Below are 19,590 nucleotides of genomic sequence, written 5' to 3' on the forward strand. Positions count from 1 at the left end.
AATGCTTAGTAACTGGTAGACGCATGTGAAAGTAGTCACCTACTGACAATAAGGAATCTATGCCATTTAATTTCGGCACATTTGTCACAAGATCAAGAGCCTAGGTGTAGCCCTGGGTTGGGGGGTGGGAGGGGCGTCAGGGGGTTGATGCAGAGAGAAGATTGTGCCTCTGGTGTAGGAACCAAGGACTGTGGACAGTTCAGCCACATCAGGTGGGTTGTCCGCGTGAATTAGATGGACCTTGATGTGCGCTTTAAAGCTCATGTTGTATTACACTGAAACCCTACCTTCAACACTTTAAGAAGTTCTTATTAACAAATAAATTACAGACTGAACTCCTCAATCGTTTGCAGCCATTTTTTAATTCCAAACATGTTTTTGTAAACCTGACATATTTCCCAAACAGTGCAAGTGAATTAGAAGTGACTGCTTAGACTTTAATACACGTGACGTCGTGAGGCAGTACACCCTCCCCCTGCCCACCAAAATTCCTCAATGGAAATGCACGTGGATGCCTCAGTAACGTTCTGGAAGTGCAGATAGCGTGGGTGCCTGCCATGCAATTAATCACTCGTAAAGCTTTTAAACTCACTCTGCCAATCACACCGTGCATATCAGAATTAAAAAAAAAACCCACACACAAAACCTTAACACAGTCTGAAATCTAGATCATTGTGCTATAGAGCACTGCACCATGTTGGGAAATTTGTTCATTTATCCCCCCACGTGCTGAAAATTCAGAAGACATCCTAGAAGTTTCATTTTGGCCCTACTGGCTCTGTATTCTCCCTTCAGTCGTTCTTTGTTTCAGAAAATATCCTTCACTGTATGTACTATTACTCTATATATCAAAATATCAACTAAAAATGTGCATACTAAAGCATTTCTGAAACGATGCTCGCTTTCTGCCTTTTGTCTACTAAAGGCTCCAAGTGACAATCCTTTCCAGCACCTCTAAATTTTGAGAAGTTTGAGCCAAGCACACAGTTCACCAGATGTACGTTTCACACGTAACCCAGATGAAACTGCAGGCACCCGGCCATAATGCCTTACCCCAAAATAAAAGTCACAAATAACCTTTCAAAGAGCCACCATGCATGGTTCAACAGGTAGCATACAGCACGCCGGGGGCTTGGGGATCTGCTCTACTTCCACATGGAAAACAGGATGCTCCCAGGAGTGCTGCCGGGTTTTTGTTTTAAATCTTGTTGCCTTTGGCTCAAGGGCAGCAGCTACACGGTTTGGTGAAGGAGGACTTCCTACTGGATCTTCTGCAAAGTCTGCCACAGCTCTGAGTACCCACGATGCTGACAGGTTTCCTCAAGAACTGCCTGAGGAAACGTCAGCGCGGAGTGATGCGGGATGGATGCCTGTCAGCTGCCGTCAAGCAGCGGTTCCCGCCCCTCCTGCTGGTGTCCCCTTGTTTCTACACTTTGTGGCCTCTCCTTTGTGACAGGTCTAAGGCTCACTTGGGGGATGTTCCAAACTCTCCTGAGTCCTGTGTAAACTGAGCATAAGCAAACATTTAAAAAGGGGCACTATTTTACTCAACTTTTACAAAGATCCTTTTTCATATTTAAAAAGCATTTCAGTTCTCTGAACAGTTGGTTAAAACCACATTGAATATGCAACTACAAGCTGAAGCAACTGAAATAATGTTGCCCAGGAGAGTATCTTATAGGATTCCACGAAACCACAGAAGCAGGAAGGGGAGAAAGTAGAACATACTGCAGGATGTTCACACAGATGTGGCAATCCCCCCCATCTGCTTCCCCTGAGAGCATACAGAGGGCTTCTGAACTGGGAAGGCGCTTGTGAACTGCCCAAGTTGACAGCGCGCTAACAATACGCTTGACTTCTCTATCACTGTGCAAAATGGGTAACTCCCCAGCAGAAAGAAAGAGGAGAAGCCACGTTAGAAGTGCTGAAGAATCAGCCACTGTGACCCCATGGCAGCCTGCCCCTGGGTAGGTATGACCTGCACTCACAGGGCTGGGGAGGCTACTCAGCATGATCACACCAGCAGAGGCATCATCCTTCCCCAGACGGGTTCCTGGAGAGGCTTTCAGTATCTGTTCGTGGTGATGCCAAGTCTGGTTTTCTTAACACCTGCATTTATAGTCTTAGTGACTTCCTGGGTATACAACTCCTCATGTGGGTCCACCCATGCAGAATCAAGCAGAAGCAAACAGGTCCCAGCTCTGAGACTGCCCACAGGAGTCCACCCTTCTCCAGCGGGGCTTCGCTGGCCGGCAGAACATGGGCGAGTCACCCTTCTGCACTGTCACCCACACACCTACACCCCTTGCAGGAGCCAAGTTAGTTGCTATAAGTGCATGCGGCCAAAGCTGTTGATAGTGTTGTTCGGGAATATCACCTAAGACTCCTAAATGTTTCCTTAAAGAAAACAGGGCATTATGAACAAGAGTCCGTCAAAGAGGCTGCAAATAGCGTCCCGTTAAAAAAGTCCACATTTCACATGCCACGGCATTTTGCCACCCTGAGGCAAAACGTGCCTGAAGTTTTCTCTGGGGCACCTCCAGCACCTAGTACAGCACCTGGCACACAGCAGGGGCCTCACAAACGGCTGCTAATAAGGGACTAAAGCCCATCCAAGCCTGCTTTTCCTATTGCTTTTGATAAAACTCATAAGTGAACTCTGAGAGCTGGTTTCTCGGCCTCGTCCTGCCCGCTGTAGCTACCTCTGTGCCTCCATCCCACAGTTAGGTGCAACACCCCGACTTCTAGGATCAGCTTAGTTCATGCCATTTGACCCTTGGTTTTTGGTCTATTCCCATGTTCACCAGGAAGGGAAGCATGGGGCTACCTCCCTGCAGCAGAGTCAGCTGCATCATAAGAAACCAGAAGACACTCCTGCTCCAAGCCAGCTTAGTACCCGCCCCTCACCCTTCACAATTTTGCCAAAACTTTAGATATGTTTGTACTAGCCAAGTATGTGTATTAAAACTCTGTCTTCCAGAATTGAGTTTGGTGTCTTTTCAACAATGTTCACAGACTCCCAACATGTTAGCTTCCAGTAAACAAGGTGCTATAAAAAAGATCCTTGGTCTAATATATTGTTTCATCCCCACTGGATGCCATGTGTATGCAGCTGGCGCTTTGGCAGGCTGTAATAAGCCATTAGGACTCTGTTAGACCCTGCTCTTATTAGATGCTTTTCTGTCTTATTAGATGGTTATCCATCAGTAGGAGCAGCAGCCATAGCTGCTACCAGTTACTGAGTGATCACTATGGGCCAGGTCAGTGCTGAGCATGCTACCTCCATCATCTCACTGCCCTTTCAGAAAATCACACTGCACTCAGAAGTGGGCAGCATGGTGCATCTGACAACATATCTACTGTCAAACAGAGAGCTTGGATACCGAAGGCCGTAACCCAGCACTCACTCATACGGGGACGGGGAGGGGCAGTGCTCCGCTCAGATCCCTTTGTGCCATTTCCCTGTGTCTCCCCTGGTTGGGGATGCACCTGTGGTTTTCCTTTAGAGGACTGCCCTGAGCTACTGGAGCCATTATGCCAGCAGGAACTGAGAAGAGGACGTGTACATCTCCCCTGGGCGCGGCCAGCCCCTTGCTTCAGGTTGGGACACCTCTGAGACCTAATTTCCCTCCGGAGCTCCCCTGATCAGGCTGAAGCTACAGTCCATGGAGCTCTCCCTGGAATGATACACCTTTGCCTGGCTTTCTCTCCTTCCTTGTCCTGCTTCCCCCATTCCCTTACTGGTATCTCCCAGGAATACTTCCTTAATAAGTTACTTGTACACAAATCCTTGTTTCAGGGCCAACTTCTTGGAAACCCAACCTAAGACATTTTTTAAAAAACGGTTAAATGGTCCTCTCCGGGAAGGAATCTGCAATCACTACTAGCTGGACAGCCAGGGTGGTACGGGAAGTGGAGATCTCTGAATGAGAATCCCCATGAAAAGGCAATGCCTCACAGCATTCAGACCCAATTCTTTGCTTGGGGGACAATGATTTAGTCCTTGTGGTGTGTGAACTCTGATGCATGACGTCCAGGATGAGATGTCATTCTGAGGTTTACCAGATGACCACGTGGCATTGCTCCAAGCTTTCATCCATCATCTGTTAGAAGGAGGGTGACATGTCTGCTGTATAAAGGTGATACAGAGCAGACTTCTTGCTAGGGATCAGGTTTTCCATCCAAATTCTTGTTGGGAATCTTCCAATGAAAAGTACACATGAAAAAGCACTTACAGTCCTTTAGCACATGTTAGCACACGACTCCACACCTGATTGAGGCAATCAAGATGAGAATGTCTTAGGGGCCTGCCACATCCACAGTTTAGACGCACCACCGCCAGCCTGGTGGATTCGTTACGTGAGGTTTCTTCAACTTATTTCATCTGTAAGTCTTTTTAAACAGCAAGTTCCAAAGTACAGTAAGATTTTCATCCTTTAAAATTTGTATTCATTGACATGCACTTCCAAGATTTCAGGCCAGATATCAGTGCTTGAGTGAATTATATAACTATTTAATAGAAATAATAAAACATCGATACAAATATAAAGACATAATCAGTATAAAAGGCTTATATTTATAAAAATACTTTAGGTAACAGTTTTCCCCTGAGGGTTGGCCATGCGTGTTGCATCCATAAATACTGCTCGGCTCTGCAGCTCGCTCTCCAAAGTTCGGAGTTCATCTTTAAAGGGAGTGGTGCTGGCCCCGGTCATGTGACCTGGCCGAAGTGGCTACCTCAGGCTGGCAGCTGCGTTTGTTAGGATGAAGGCGAGAACAGCATCAGTGGGGCCTCCGAAAAATCTGGAGAAGATTTTTTTCTTCCAAATATGGAAGATACAAAGATCAAGGGTGACAGGCTGGTGATCAGGTCATGTGACTGGTGTGGCAGCTCACTGGTTTTTCTGGACCCAGTCCCAACTGTCTTCATTCTCTTTCCGGTTCTTCTCAGCTTCGATAATTTCTTTGTACCTTCGGCGGAAGAAGCCCATCTGGAAGGCAGAAAGAGGAGAAGCTGAGTTAGAAGTGCTGAAGAATCGGCCACTGTGACCCCAAGACCGCTTGCCCTGGGTAGCTGTGACCTGTGCTTACAAGGCTAGGCAGGCTCAGAGGACCCCTCAGATTAAACACTGGCTAGAAAAACCCAGGGATGTGACATTTCCCAAGCTTACTTGGCTTTTGATAAACCTATTATCTTGAGAGCTCTTAGCCATCTGTGGAATAATTTCATAAATACCGCTCTCACATGAAAGGCTGCTTAAAGCATCTTCAGGTCTGCATTCTACCTTGCTGTCATTTACGTCTTTCTCTCAACCCCGTGGAATTTGTGCTGTCTGTGCACCACAGTCAGCAGCACGTTCTCACCTAGAACAGGCATTTCATCCTGACCCAGGATGGCAATTTCCTCTAGCTCAGTTATGAAAAGACCCTGCCCTCTGATGCTGCATTTGGTGTTACAACTCTTCACATACGGTAAGACAAGTTTCTAGTTGTTCTCACAGTCCTCACCACCAAACAGTGAAGCAACGTTTGTAGCTCAAAGCTTACCTTTGCTCCCATGCTTGGAGAGGCTTGGCATCTCTTGTCCTCGGCTCCCTGGCACTGGTGGGCTCTGTTTATTAGGTCAGATGTCCCTGTCTGCATCTGCCTTACACATGGCTGACCGTATCGGGTGTACAGTACCCCGGCTCCCTCTCTCCTCGGGTGGGATAACCCTGAGGTCTATGTTCTACCAGCTTCCCCGTGGAGCTTGCCCACAGAGGGAACCAGCTTGATGACACACCTTTCACTGCCTCCTTCCCTGCTCTCCAACAGCTCTTCCTGAGATCACCTTCCAAATAAACAACTTGCCCTCAAGTCCTTGCTTTAACCCCTTGGAATAGAGGAATTCAAACAGAGACACATGTTTGACCTGCTGCCGGCAGGCCCGCACACTGCAGGTTTGTGGTGCCATGGCATCATCAGCTTGCAATCCCCAAGTCGTATCTGGAAAGATTCTCTGCAGTCTGCTGCCAACAGTGCACGCATATGTAAGACAAACCCTGCACAACGCGTGAAGCAAACCCAGCTGTCACGGGCGCCTCGAATGTCTTTGTTGTCTGTGTATTTGTCCTCAGGCTTCTTCACTGTGAGCCACCCTGATGGTCAGAAGCTCCCCCAAAGAGGGGAAGGCAGGCGGAACTCAGGAACTGCCTGTTGCCACTATCTTTCTACCTCCCTAAAGGAGGCTTATTGGCTAAAGCTGAGAACTGTCAAGAGAGCCACGGGTATCTTCACCCACGTTGCCCAGGAGATCCTGAGCATGCGCTGTGAGTGGAGTCGATAAGGTGGTGCAGTTTGAATGACTGGGAAAGAACAGAAGCGTTCTCAGAACAGCTGGCAGGAGTCTTGCATTGTTAGCGTCAATCCTCAAGGCCAGTTTTGTAAACAGACATTGAGTTCCTGGTGATTTCGGTCCTGGAGGTTTCTTCCCAGCATAAGACCACATTCATCAGAATGCCACGTTCTGACACCCCGCACATAGACTTTTCTCCCCTTAAACCTCTTCCACCTTCTCCCCTCTGCAAGAGGTGTGGCAAAGGTGCTTGGCCAGAATCTTCCGGATAATTAAGAAAAAGTCATAGTTGTCATCCCCACAGCACACCCACAGAAGGCCAGGAAAACAGACCAAGCCTGCATGGAAACCTAGGAAGCTACTGCTCGAGATGTCATCCTTTCGTGATAACAACGTGGTTGGCCAAGAAAACATGACCAGACGTGGCTGGTCACATGCCGTGAGGGAGAATGGAATCACAAATCTGTGGCTGGCCATGACAGGAAAATAAGATTCTCTAGCATATACCTTTGGCTGCTGATGTTGTAATGTGTCAGTAATACCAGGTCACTCAGGCGTAATTCCAGAGAAGTCACATTTGCCTCCCGTGGCACTACCAAGCAGAACTTAACAGTCTTCCCCTTATCATCCCCTGCATTTGTCTCAGGACTCCCTGAAGGCAGGCTTTGTGCTTTCAATCCCCAGCACTCAGTGTCTCACCTGTCCCTGGTACCAGTGATAAACTGCAAAGATGCCCACACACCCTCATCCCTGGTGTGTCCCCACCCTTTACCATGTGACTCTCCAGCTCCTCCCATGAATATTTTCCCAGCCTTGAATCTCTGCTCAACTGGCTTTGACAACAGGATGAGAGGGAGGAGACGCTGTGCCTGTTACACACTTAGTCCGCAAGGGACCTTGTACACTTCCAATTACTTTCTCAGAACCCTGCCCGTTGCCATACAAATGCCTGTGTCTAGTCTGCTAAGAGACTACTTTTTTTTGAAGCCCTCCCGCACTAGCCAACTCCCAGCTGCCTGCAGATGCACATGTAAGTCTCACTAAGATTGAAGACCTGCCCTGTTGAGCTCAGTCCAAATTGCCAACCCACAGAACTGTGACCCGCACAGATGGATATCACTTTTAAGCCACTGAATACTGGGGTGGTTTGTCATATAGCATAAGTTAACTGAGACAGACTCGATTTTTTTTTCTGACTTGATGACATTATCAGTTGACAGGGCTCTAGATTAAAGAGCACCAGTCAGTGTGTCTTGTTGAACTGGACTTTTCACCTTTTTCTTTTTTTTTGAGACAGAATCTCACTCTGTCGCCCAGGCTGGAGTGCAATGCTGCGATCTGGGCTCACTGCAACTTCTGCCTCCTGGGTTCAAGTGATTCTCCTCCCTCAGCCTCCCAAGTAGCTGGGACTGCAGGCACATGCCACCACCCTGCCCAGCTAATTTTTGTATCTTTAGTAGAGACAGAGTTTCATCTTGTTGGCCAGGCTGGTCTCGAACTCTTGATATTAAGTGATGCTCCTGCTTGGCCTCCCGAAGTGCTGGGATTACAGTTATGAGCCACCGTGCCCAGCCCGAACCAGACTCTTCTTGTTCATCTCTAAGAACGAAAGCTGGCTCACTTTCTCATCACTGTGCTAGTGTAAGGATTTGATAGAGTGTGTGAATAATCTGGAAAGGATTGTTTACAATCCTGAACTCACTTTTACATGTGGCCTTCATGCGCTCAAGTTTTTATGTATGTCATAAAAACTTTTTTTTTTTTTTTTGAGACGGAGTTTTGCTCTTGTTACCCAGGCTGGAGTGCAATGGCGCGATCTCGGCTCACCGCAACCTCCGCCTCCTGGGTTCAGGCAATTCTCCTGCCTCAGCCTCCTGAGTAGCTGGGATTACAGGTACGCACTACCATGCCCAGCTAATTTTTTGTATTTTTAGTAGAGACGGGGTTTCACTGTGTTGACCAGGATGGTCTCGATCTCTTGACCTCGTGATCCACCCGCCTCGGCCTCCCAAAGTGCTGGGATTACAGGCGTGAGCCACCGCGCCCGGCCTAAAAACTTTTTATGCTACCAACAAGGTGAAGGCACTGTCATCTCTTGCAGGCACCCAGACGCAAGCTCATTTCTCTCAGTGCAGTGGTGTCAGCGTTAGGCCTGAAAATCACCCCCTGCCCACCACTGGCTGAAGCGGCCTTGCAAACTCTATACCCCACCCTAACACTGCAGGGTGTCCCGTCCTGTTCCCAACACAACCCACGTGTAATCTCTTAGATGGGAAGCTGGAGCTACCACGATGTGTGTCTTCCTTTTTTTAGAGTCTGAAGACTATTTCTGAAGACATAAAGCACTCTCACGGCTAGGGAGGTGTGGGCAGAGTAGTGCAGGTGCTACACTGCATTTAAGGGGCTGAAGGACACCACTCACTTCACTGATGTATAAGTTTATTATAACTGTTTCCAACAGATGGCAGTAGAGTGTCTTGTTCACATAAAATCAGAGTTTTCGCATTTTTCCGACAGATGGAAGTAAAGGGTCTTGAGGAAGGCGTGCTATTGACTATTACAGTTTGCACAAGGTGCCCTGTAGTCTAGCGGTGGCTCTGTCAAGCTGGTTGTTTCTTATACGATGAAACTCATTTTATTTCAAAAAGAGAATGTCACCCTTGTGCTTTTGCACAAGAACCTAGTTTTGGCTTTTGAGACAGTTCCCACTGACAGAGAGCACTGGTCCTACCCCAAGAGCTGCCACCTTAGGCTTGTCTGGCGCCACAGGGTCTATTCAGAAGGGATGCATGGAAGCGATCCCAGAGTCCTCATCACTACCCAAGCTCCAGCTGCTACCCTCTGGGCCACAGGGAAGGTCATTTTTCCTTCCTTCCCTCCTCCCTTCCTCCCTCCCTCCCTCCTTCCTTTCCTTTTTTTTTTTTTTTTTTTTTTTTGAGACAGAGTCTCCCTCTGTCACCCAGGCTGGAGTGCAGTGGCACAATCTAGGCTCACTGCAATCTCCTCCTCCTGAGTTCAAGTGATTCTCCCTGTCTCAGCCTCCTAAGTAGCTGGGACTACAGGTGCACACCACCACGCTGGGTTAATTCTTGTATTTTAGTAGAGACAGGGTTTCACCATGTTGGCCAGGCTAGTCTTGAACTCTGGCCTCCCAAAGTGCTAGGATTACAGGTGTGAGCCACTGTGCCTGCCTAGGAAGGTCATTTTCTGGCTCTGAGTCATAGTGTCTTTGTCTCTGCCTAAGAGCTCAATGGCATTCTCAGACCCTTCCAGCCCTGAAACATCATGACGGCTTTTCTCCCGTTTTCCCCAAGGTGAATTCAGGACTCTAGACTATGGGCCAAATAGCTGGGAACTCAGGACCCACTAAGGGGAAACAAGGCACAGTCTTTGTCCCATCTCAATTTTTCTCAAAGATTTTTGAGAAATTTTTTAAAAATTCAATTTTAAATTTTTAAAACTTTGGTACTTTTTGAAAGAAACAAAACAGAATTTAATAACATTTAAAATGATCATGAGGTCTTTGAATTCACAAAACAAATGCAGTTATGTTCACTTATTTAACTTTAAATTTTTTTTTTTTTTAATAGAGACGGGGTTTCACCATGTTGGTCAGGCTGATCTTGAACTCCTGACCTCGTGATCTGCCCACCTCGGTCTCCCAAAGTGCTGGGATCACAAATGTGAGTCACCACACCCGGCCCACTTATTTAACTTTTATAGTCTTTTGAATTGTGGTATTTTAAGGTCAATTTTGCTGATGAGGAAAGTAGTCAAGCCTTGATGAAGCTGCACACGTAGCTCTCGATCAGATGTCTTGTAAGTGTCAGAATTAGGGAGTTAGTAAGTCTAGGATTCTTAACTCATGTAATATATCAACTATCTGATAATCTCTTTAAGAATGGAAAAACTATCAGTTCTCCAGAAACTCAAAATAAGCAACCCATGAGAACAAGTCACCGAAAGTAATTTGCAAGAACCAGAAACCATGTTGTCTTCTAAATCCTCTAAAGGCACAATATTATTCCCAGCACCTCTCAATACATGTAAGTCAATCAATAAAGAACAGATCTTCCCAGCTAACATTTTCTAATAGAATGTCAATTAGGAATGAGGAAGTGAAAAACTAAACTTAGCAAGGTTTTTGTCATCCCCTTCAGTAAAGATAATGACTTAAACTAAAGATAATGGCTAACAATAAAATATAAAAACTAAAGACTAAAGATAAAGATAACACTGAAGATAGTGACTCTGAATTTGAGGCTCTAACAAGTACAAATGATCTCCAAATTACCATATCTTGACTTAACAAGTTTTTGACTTTATGACTTATTAAATGCATTTCTGACTTACAATATTGTAAGTTAAGGAGCACCTGTAGTTCCCTTGCCTAAGAGACACATGGTCTAAATCTGTAATTTTTCATACACATCCAGGAAACCCACGAGCCCCTTCAGCCCACTGCAGTACGTCATAGCCAGTCCTACCTACTCCATTACTGCCGGGATCTAAAGTCTCCCCATACTCGGGAAATTAGCACACCCCAAGGTTAAGTAGGCCTCCTTCAGACATACACACCCGCTCATGTGAGCACACATGGGTGCCTTGGGAAAAGCTTTGAGAAGCACTGGGCAAATCTCTGTTTTTGTTGCCAACTGAGCCCACCCTGAGGGTGCTGGGAAATCATTAATCATGGGCTAAGCTGGATGCTCAGCAGCCCCACACTCATTTCCAAGCCGATGGAGTCAATGTTTTTCTGCATTTTTTCTGGAACCTTCCAGCGCTTGCTTCACCATTTGAGGGGCAAGGGGCTCTGTTAACTGTTCCATCTGTGGCAGAAGAAACATAGAAACCCTAGAGGAGGGAACTCAAGCCAAGCTTTGCCTGGCTGGAGGCCGAAAGAACGGTGTGCTTTCTGGGTTTTGTGTCTGCTAGTCCTGCAGCTCCAAAGAGCAGCTCCCTGAACCCTCGTAACAGATACATACAATTTTCTGATATAATCACGTATCCAAAAGCTGCCAGAAAACTCCTAGGGAAACAAGAGATTGCCCCTGAACAGCCCTATTCAGATGGCTGTTGCATGAGGCACGAGGCCTGACCAAGTTCTGGGGTGTCCAGCCGGCAGCAGCCTCTTCCTCCCCAGGCCCCTGCAGGGTGAGAGGGACCAGCTGGACAACGCCATGGCGTCGGTCTCTAGGGGGATCCTGCCCACTCCCCGGCATTTTGGTTGCTTCCTAGACAGTGATTCTGAGGACCTGGGACAAATTCCTTTTTTGGACTAACTCAAGACTCATGTTTGTAGTTCTCTTCAGTTGCTTGACTATTTACATAACACGTCTCTGTCTTGAGATGTGAGCAGGGCAACATCAGCCCAATATTTACTCCCAGACATAAACAAGCCCCACTGCACGTCGCCGGCACATGGCTCTAACTGAGGCAGTGTGAAGGGTGTGTGTGCAACACATGGGCATGTGTCTGTGCATTTTCTTTTTCTTTGGAAGAGAAGCAAGGATGCCCTCCCAGCCCAGTTTGAAGGGAAGGTGATAACCCAGCGACCTCTGGAGGGGCTGCCAAACCTTACACATTCTCTGAGCCATTTCACAGACTTGTTTTTTTTAAGTGTTTTTGCCTTAGGTCAGAAGTAATGCTCTGAAATAAAAATCATGAGCCCAAAACCAGTCCTAAAGCAGCAGGCTCTTGGAGCAGCCCCAGCGGACAGAGGGCTCGAGGCAGCCCGTGTTGGAGGGGTGGCAAACACATTCTTCAGCCTGCCTCCTCTCCACTTGCAAGTAGGTCCTGGGCCTCCTGGGAAGAGACGGCCACAGGGCTGGCAAAACAGTCTCATTTCCTTTTGCTCCAAGCCATCTCGGTTTGCAAAAGGGTCAGATGGGAGAGAGAAGGTCCTTGGCTGACAGCAGTGAGGGAGGATGTGGGGCTCTCTCCTTCACTGAGGGGTGGCCTGTATGTTTTGGCAAACTGCAAACAAACAAGGACAGAGCTGCGGAGGGGAGGAGGGAGTGAGGGAGGCAGAGAGGAACACAGGGAGGAAGAGCTTGGAGCCCTGAGTGAGGGAAGGTGGGTATCTTTCTTCGAAAGGAGAAACACCCCATCATCTTCATTCTTTCCGTAGGACCCAGGCTGGCTTAATGAGCTGAAGGTGTTTCTTAAAGGTGCAAGTCACACAGAAAGTCATGATCTCTCCTGCACCTCTGAACAATTAAACTTTCTCCTCCTAAACAGGCTTTTATGATTGTCTTGGAGAGGTGCCAGGCCCAGGCATCTTCCAACCCAGTCAGGAGCTGAAGGAAAGGAGAGGGGACTCATTTGGACTTTTCCCCCTTTAAAAGCGCCTCATATTTCAAAGTTTTCTTCCTCAGTGGTTTGGCTGGCTACTGTAATCCTCGCACATAAAGTTTAAATTATGGCTCCCAGTGTCTGCTGACATCTCGGCTTTGGGAAAGCTGATTAGGATCCATTTCAGAATCTGAAGAAGGGTCTGGTTAGCTTGGGGCCCTCATTGTGGATTTTGTGTCGGAGCCAGGGCCTGCTGCCGCCAAGCCTGACAAGATGCCTGAGATGCCAGTGGATGGGCTTTCTGGAAGGCCCCCGGGAAGCTGCGCGGGGTCAGAGGCAGATGAGGGGCTGGGCTGGCTGAACGCATCCTCAGGGAGCCTGGAGCTCAGCTCTGGAAAAGGCACTTGCTGACCCTGCGGGTCTGCACGCTTTATGTTTGCAAGATGGCCAGCACCTTCATTAGACAGAGAGTGTGGTGCTTTCTGTGTTAGCTAAACAGTAGCACCACAGTGCATGTGTAGGCAGGGCCTGGGGCTGGTGGCACAGGGCAAGTCCTGCTCACCCTTCAGGGCTTTGCTGAAGCTGATTTTCCTAAAGGTATTCAAGACGAGGTGAGGGCTCTGTTGTTGCTGAGGTCAGGCACGGTGGCTCATGCCTGTAATCCCAGTACTTTGGGAAGCCAAGGCAGGTGCATTACTTGAGGCCAGGAGTTCAAGACCAGCCTGGCCAGCATGGTGAAACTCCGTCTCTACTAAAAATACAAAACTCAGCCTGGCATGGTGGCGCACACCTATAATCTCAGCTACACTGGAGGCTGAGGCAGGAGAATTGCTTGAACCTGGGAGGCGGAGGTTGCAGTGAGCTGGGATTGCACCACTGCCCTCCAGTCAGTTTGGTGACAGAGTAAGACTCTGTCTCAAAAAAAAAGAGAAAAGAAAAGAAAAAGGCTAGGTGAGGGCTGCTGTTTATCTATCTTTGTCCCTTTGCCCAGGGCCTGCCACCTCGTAGGGACCCACTACTCTCTGCCTAATGAAGGTGCTGGCCATCTTGCAAGCATAGAGAGTGCAGACCCGCAGGCCTGTGTGGTGCTGTGAGTGCTGTGCATGGCCAGCTGCTCTGCTCAGCTTTGAGTGCCACGTCACAATTCACCTTTATGCAACACTTTTGGGAACAATCGCTTTGGGCTCGGGAGCTCAAGGCAGCAGCAAGTGACCATTGGTGGCAATGCCCAGAGCTACTCTAGAAGGACATTCAAGAGCCATGGTTCTGTAAAGGGAAGAGGACTTAACACCGTCCCTGCCAACCGCTGTCTTCAAAGGCCCTCAGTGAAGTGAGCAGCCGGTCAGCAGTGGCAGCTGGGTACCACTCAGCGGCTTTCCCCTTGACAGGAATGGAGGGAATATGGCAATTACATAGGGAATGTGGCAGTAAGCTGGAAACATTAAGACCTCCCATATCAGTCAAATATGAGGCTGGAGTTTAGGCCATCAGTCAACAGGTCCTTGGGTAACTGCACCATACTGCCAGTGTGATACCAAATCACCATCACTACACATAATGCATCTTTCTTAGGTTGTAGACATGGGAATCAGAGTTGACAAGAGGTCTGTAGCTGAAGTTCTAGAAATACATAGGTCTTTACAATAATCCTACATTTCATTTGCCCTTTTAACCTCTTATAAAGTCATCACATAATTAGCCTTTTAAGGCAAAAATTTTTTTTCCCCTAAAGAAGTCCCCTCCACCAAGCCCCTTATTACAATGCTGCCTGAACAGACTACACACGCTGACATAAATGCTGCACCAGGATTTACTATTTGCCTCCTCTTCCCCAAAGGAGTTCAACTGTGATTTTATCTATGACACTATGAGAGAGAGATGAGGTTTCATCTACTTTAAAACAGAACTTCGAGTTAGGCGAATTTTTCTTTGTAACAGTGACTTTAAAAGAAAAGTTATGGTGGCTCACACCTGTAATCCCAGCACTTTGGGAGGCCAAGGCAGGTAGATCACTTGAGGCCTGGAGTTCGAGACCAGCCTGGCCAACATGGTGAAACCCCATCTCTACAAAAAATACAAAACTTAGCCGGGTGTGGTGGCGTGCACCTGTAATATCAGCTACTTGGGAGACTGAGGCAGAATTGCTTGAACACAAGAGGTGGAGGTTGCAGTGAGTCGAGATCACGCTATTTCACTCCAGCCTGGGTGACAGAGTGAGACTCTGTTTCAAAAAAAAAAAAAAAAAAGAGGAAAAGAAAAGATAAAGGTGAAAGCTTTCACCAACAGAGTAAATGATGCTATCCTGCTGTGGGCTAGCATTTAAAAGAACTGGCAGCTGTCACTGTGCTCTCTTGCAGCCTAAGCCACCACAGAAAAAGTTAGACCATCTGCTGGAAGGACCACATGGAGAGGCCCTGAGTCAACATGGAGAGGGAGAAGGACTTGACTGAATCCAGCCTTCCAGCTGCCCCTACCAAGGTGCCAGGTATGTAAGTGAAGCTGTCTTAGACTCTGAAGACCAGCTCAGCCACCAGGCAAATGCCACTAAGTGACCTCACTCAATGTTGTGTGGAGCGGAAGAATCACCCAACCAAACCCTTCCTGGATTCCTGACCCAGAAATTTGTCCGATGTAATGGTTGTTTTAAGCCACTCAATTTGGGGGCAGTTATGCAGCATAGCTAGCTGGTGTGATAGAACAGCCTGCAGTTCAGGCAGCAGCACTAACAACCATGAAATCCTGCAGCAGTGAACTCCTTTGGGGTGTCTGCCTAATTGTTCCCTTTTCTGAGAGTCTCTTCCCCAGCATCCCCTAAACCACCCTCCTGAATCCTTCTCTCACCCCAGCCTCTGGGGAGACATGTGGCCACGCTGGGCCAGGTGGATTCTCTCCCTGCCAACTCCCTTCCTCCCTTCCACAGTTGATAGGAGTGGGCATTTGACTCAAGCTGGGCCATGCAGATCCTGTCTCCCAGACATGTGGGACCAGGGATCAGAGGTGGCTGGTCATTCTGCATCTGTGGCTTGCAGTCAGTCCTTGAGATGCAAGTTTGGAGGGGCTGGAGGCAACCATCTTCCTACGGTGTGTAGGGAAACATAGAGAAAGCTGGTCTGCGGTGGAAGCAGCGCGATGCGGCTGTGTAGTCAAGCCGAGATAAGGGGCTTCCTTCTGTTGACCTTCCCTCTGCTAGGTGGGCATGACCGGGAATGAGGCAAGCCCAGCCTTGTCTCCCAGCCTCCCGTAGGCACCATTCACTCAGAAAGCCCAACACCAAGCTCCTCTCTTTCCAGACTATTTCAAATCCTGTCTTCCCCACCCTGATTAAGGGCAACCGTCCTTTGTCTGAACTAATCACAAGGAGAGACAGCTACTCTTTCTTTCTCCTTCACCTCGCAAGTCCCACTGGTCAGCAAACCCTGCCTGTCCTACCATGACCCATGGCAGTGGTCCGGCTCTTGCCCTCACTGTCCCCAGATCTCTCTCTCTTTTTTAGAGACATGGTCTTGTTCTACCACCTGGTGTAGTGGTGTGATCACAGATCACAGTAACCTCAAATTCTTAGGCTCAAGCAATTCTCCAGGCTTGGCCTCCCAGAGCAGTGAGATTACAGGCATGAGCCACTGTCTCTCTCTTGACACAGATCTGGCCTCGCCACCGCTCTGCTCACAGACCTCCCATGCTCCCCCTTTGTCCTGGTCAGTGGTGGCCTTCACAACTATAGCAGATGGTCTTGCTGGAGGTCAGTGACGGCCCTCCTGTGACAAACTTTACAAGCCACTCCCCACAAACCCTGCTTATTTTCCCGCCTCTTCCTTCCGTCTAGATGGAAACTTAATTTGCCCTTCCCTGCCTGGAAAACTCAAACCACACTCAAGGTCAGACTGGAATGACACCTCATTTATGAAACGCCTTCTGGTGTCTGTGTTAAGCGCAGTGCTAAACATTTTCTCTGCATAATCTCTACATACCAAACTGCAGGTGATGTCTCCTTTTTACAGAGGAAGAAACTGAGGGTCACAGAGGGTAAGCAACCCTCCTAAGGCCACATGTCAGGCAGGTGTGGGAGCCAGGATTGCTGCCCACAGCTGTCAGCCTACAAAGCCGTTCTCATCTACCACACTTCTCTGTGACCTTCAATACTGCCTCCTCCTTGGGGGCAAGGGAGGGGGACTCATGGCACCATCCCCTCAGTTTCCAGAGCGTTACTGCACAGCACTCACCACCCTCCACGGTGCATGCAGGTCTACTGCCAGGTGGGGAGGCGGGCAGGGGCAGGGAAGGGCACAGTTATTGCTGCACCCCAGTGCCTAGTCCAGTGTCTGGGGCAAAGCAAGTGTCTGAGAAATGGGAGCTGAAATGAGATGCTGCTCTGGGTTGACCCGCAAAGCTGTGCTCACCCAGGTGGCCTCATTCAACAGCCTCCTCAAAGCTTTCCTGCCACCTGTTAGTTATGGCAAGCCTTGGTCTGAGTACACGGTGTGTCCCTGGAGGCTGTGACTGCCCTCTCCCTCCCAGTCTGTGGCAGCGGGTGGAGTCTGCCTTCTTAGGTCCTGGCTCTTTGGACCCCCCACAGCTGGGTGACCCCAGGGTTCTGCCTACCCATGACAGCATCTCCTGCAACCACGCTTTCTTTAAACAAACACAGCAAAAGCAAGACAAAGCTGGTGGCAGGCTGGAGGAGGCAGCGGGGTGTGCAGAGAAGATGGGATACCCCTGAGGGGCAGAGCCAGGTGGGACGGCCAGAAGGAGGGCACGCAGGCACAAGGGGAAGCAGGGCACGGCCACAACGCTCCCCGCTCCATCCTGTCTGGTCCCACTCACCTCGCCATAAAGGACACAGCTCCTCTCATTTTAAGAATCCACATAGAGGCAGAAGGAAGTCACACACACACACACACTCTCACGCGCGCGCACACACATACACCCACATACACTCATGTACCAAAGCCCTCAACTCAGCCAGAAGCCTCGTCCTTTCAGATCCCAAACACTTAGCAGGCTTTGTTCTCCACCCACAGACCAGAGGCCGTCTCAGCAGGAAGGAGTTGGAGTTGGAGAAAAGGGAGAATTAAGAATCTATCTGGGAATGCGGATTAAATAAACAACAAATTGGCGGATTTTTTTAAAAAAGGTAATGTCCACTATTGGCAAACAGACATCTCTGATACACTGCTTGTGGGACGGCGAATTGGTATGACTTATCTAGAGGGCAATTTGCAATAGTAATAAAACACTTAGGCCAGGGGTGGTGGCTCACGCCTGTAATCCCAGCACTTTAGGAGGCTGAGGTGGGTGGATCACCTGAAGTCAGGAATTCAAGACCAGCCTGGTCATCATGGTGAAACCCCGTCTCTACTAAAAATACCAAAAAAAAAAAAATTAGCCAGCCATGGTGACAGGTGCCTGTAATCCCAGCCACTCGGGAAGCTGAGGCAGGAGAATCACTTGAACCCAGGAGGGGGAGGTTGCAGTGAGCTGAGATCGCGCCATTGCACTTCAGTCTGGGCGACAAGAGCGAAACTCCGTCTCAAAATAAATAAATTAATTAAATTAAATAAATAATAGGCTTAAAATATGCATTCTTTTGACGGTAATTCTGTTTCTAGGCTTTCATCCTAACGACATGATGAAAGATTTGTGCAAATACTTGGCTCCAAGGATATTTAACGTGGCACTGTTAAAAGAAGTGTGAAACCGGGAGCAACCTCAATTCCAGCATCGGGGGACTTGATGAATAGACTGCAGACACTCAACAGCCTAAGAAGTGCTGGACACGTGCTTCGAACACACGGAAAGACGTTCCCAGTACCGTCTTCTGGGAAAAATAGGTGTACGTTTTTTCCAGATAAATAAATCAAATCCAGGCCAGGTGCACTGGCTCATGCCTGTAATCCCAGCACTTTGGGAGGCTGAGGTAGAGGCCAGGAGTTCAGGACCAGTATGAGAAACATAGTGAAACCCCACATTTACAAAAAATTTAAAAAGTGAGCTGGATGTTGTACATGCCTGTAGTCCCAGCTACTTGGGAGGTGAAGGCAGGAAAATGGTTTGAGCCCAGGAGTTAGAGGCTGCAGTGAGCTATGATCGTGCCACTGCCCTCCAGACTGGGTGACCGAACGAGACCCCATACTTTAAAAAAAGGGAACCCACTGCTTTTAAATTTAGAGGCACTTCACCTGAAAATATATTGAGTATATTACTGCACAATTTAACTAATACACTATTCAAAAATAAGTCAATGCTACGAGAATGCCTGGTCTCTATCTATATATGCAGAAAAAAAGGTCAAAGAGCGACCATGCTACGCTCACCACGGTTATTTCTGGGAAGTGAACTCCTGGTGTTCTGCAACTTTTTTTGGTAATTGGTATGTTATCATGTTTGGTCAATAAATACATACTATTTTGTAATCCCAAAGAAATTATTTGAAAATATCCATCTCTAATACTCTAAGAGGCTGTTTCCACCCACATCTGAAACTTGGAATTCTAGAGAAGTATGGACTTTGGTGTCAGGAGGTCGCAGTTATGGTCCCTGGTGCAATTTTTGAGCTGGGGACACAGTGGAGACAAGGGAGAGACAGATGTTCTCGGTCAAAGCCTCTGACACCGTCACTGATGGACAGAGAGGATCTGAAGGAAAAGGACTCCGGGTCTCTAAGGGAGAGTGTGGCAAAAACACCATCCTTGACACGGGGATGAGGACACCTTTACTCCTTGAGAGAGTGATGCTTGAGGCAGGACAGGTCTACGCCCTGGGCCACCTCCAAATGAACCACCATGAGGTCTGGAGAAGTTATGATGGAGCTACTCTGGACTGTAGCCCATCTCAGTTACTCAAGTTTTCTGGGCAGAAATCTTCCTCATATGGCATAGAAGAAAAGAAGGAAGAATTGCTCTATAGTTCCCCTCTGATCTTTCTTCAAGCAAATGGTAAATCACCCTCTCTTGGGAGTTGCTCCT

The 19,590-nt window shown here is 48.2% G+C and overlaps 1 protein-coding gene across 3 annotated transcripts in view; it reads right to left on the bottom strand.

Annotated features, from left to right (window-relative positions):
- Window positions 1–343: 343 nt before the first annotated feature.
- The window catches only part of ITGA9 (integrin subunit alpha 9), a 362,228-nt gene continuing 342,981 nt past the window's right edge, over window positions 344–19,590 (bottom strand). For all 3 annotated transcript variants that reach the window (XM_021666559.2, XM_064360142.1, XM_064360141.1), the window contains one exon: window positions 344–4,991. In XM_021666559.2, coding sequence (XP_021522234.2) covers window positions 4,893–4,991 — 99 coding nt within the window. In that variant the 3' untranslated portion in view covers window positions 344–4,892. The remainder of the gene's footprint in view (window positions 4,992–19,590) is intronic.

Source organism: Aotus nancymaae, unplaced genomic scaffold, assembly GCF_030222135.1.
Source record: "Aotus nancymaae isolate 86718 unplaced genomic scaffold, 86718_ANA_hifiasm-v0.15.2.pri h1tg000038l, whole genome shotgun sequence".
Lineage (NCBI taxonomy): Eukaryota > Metazoa > Chordata > Mammalia > Primates > Aotidae > Aotus > Aotus nancymaae.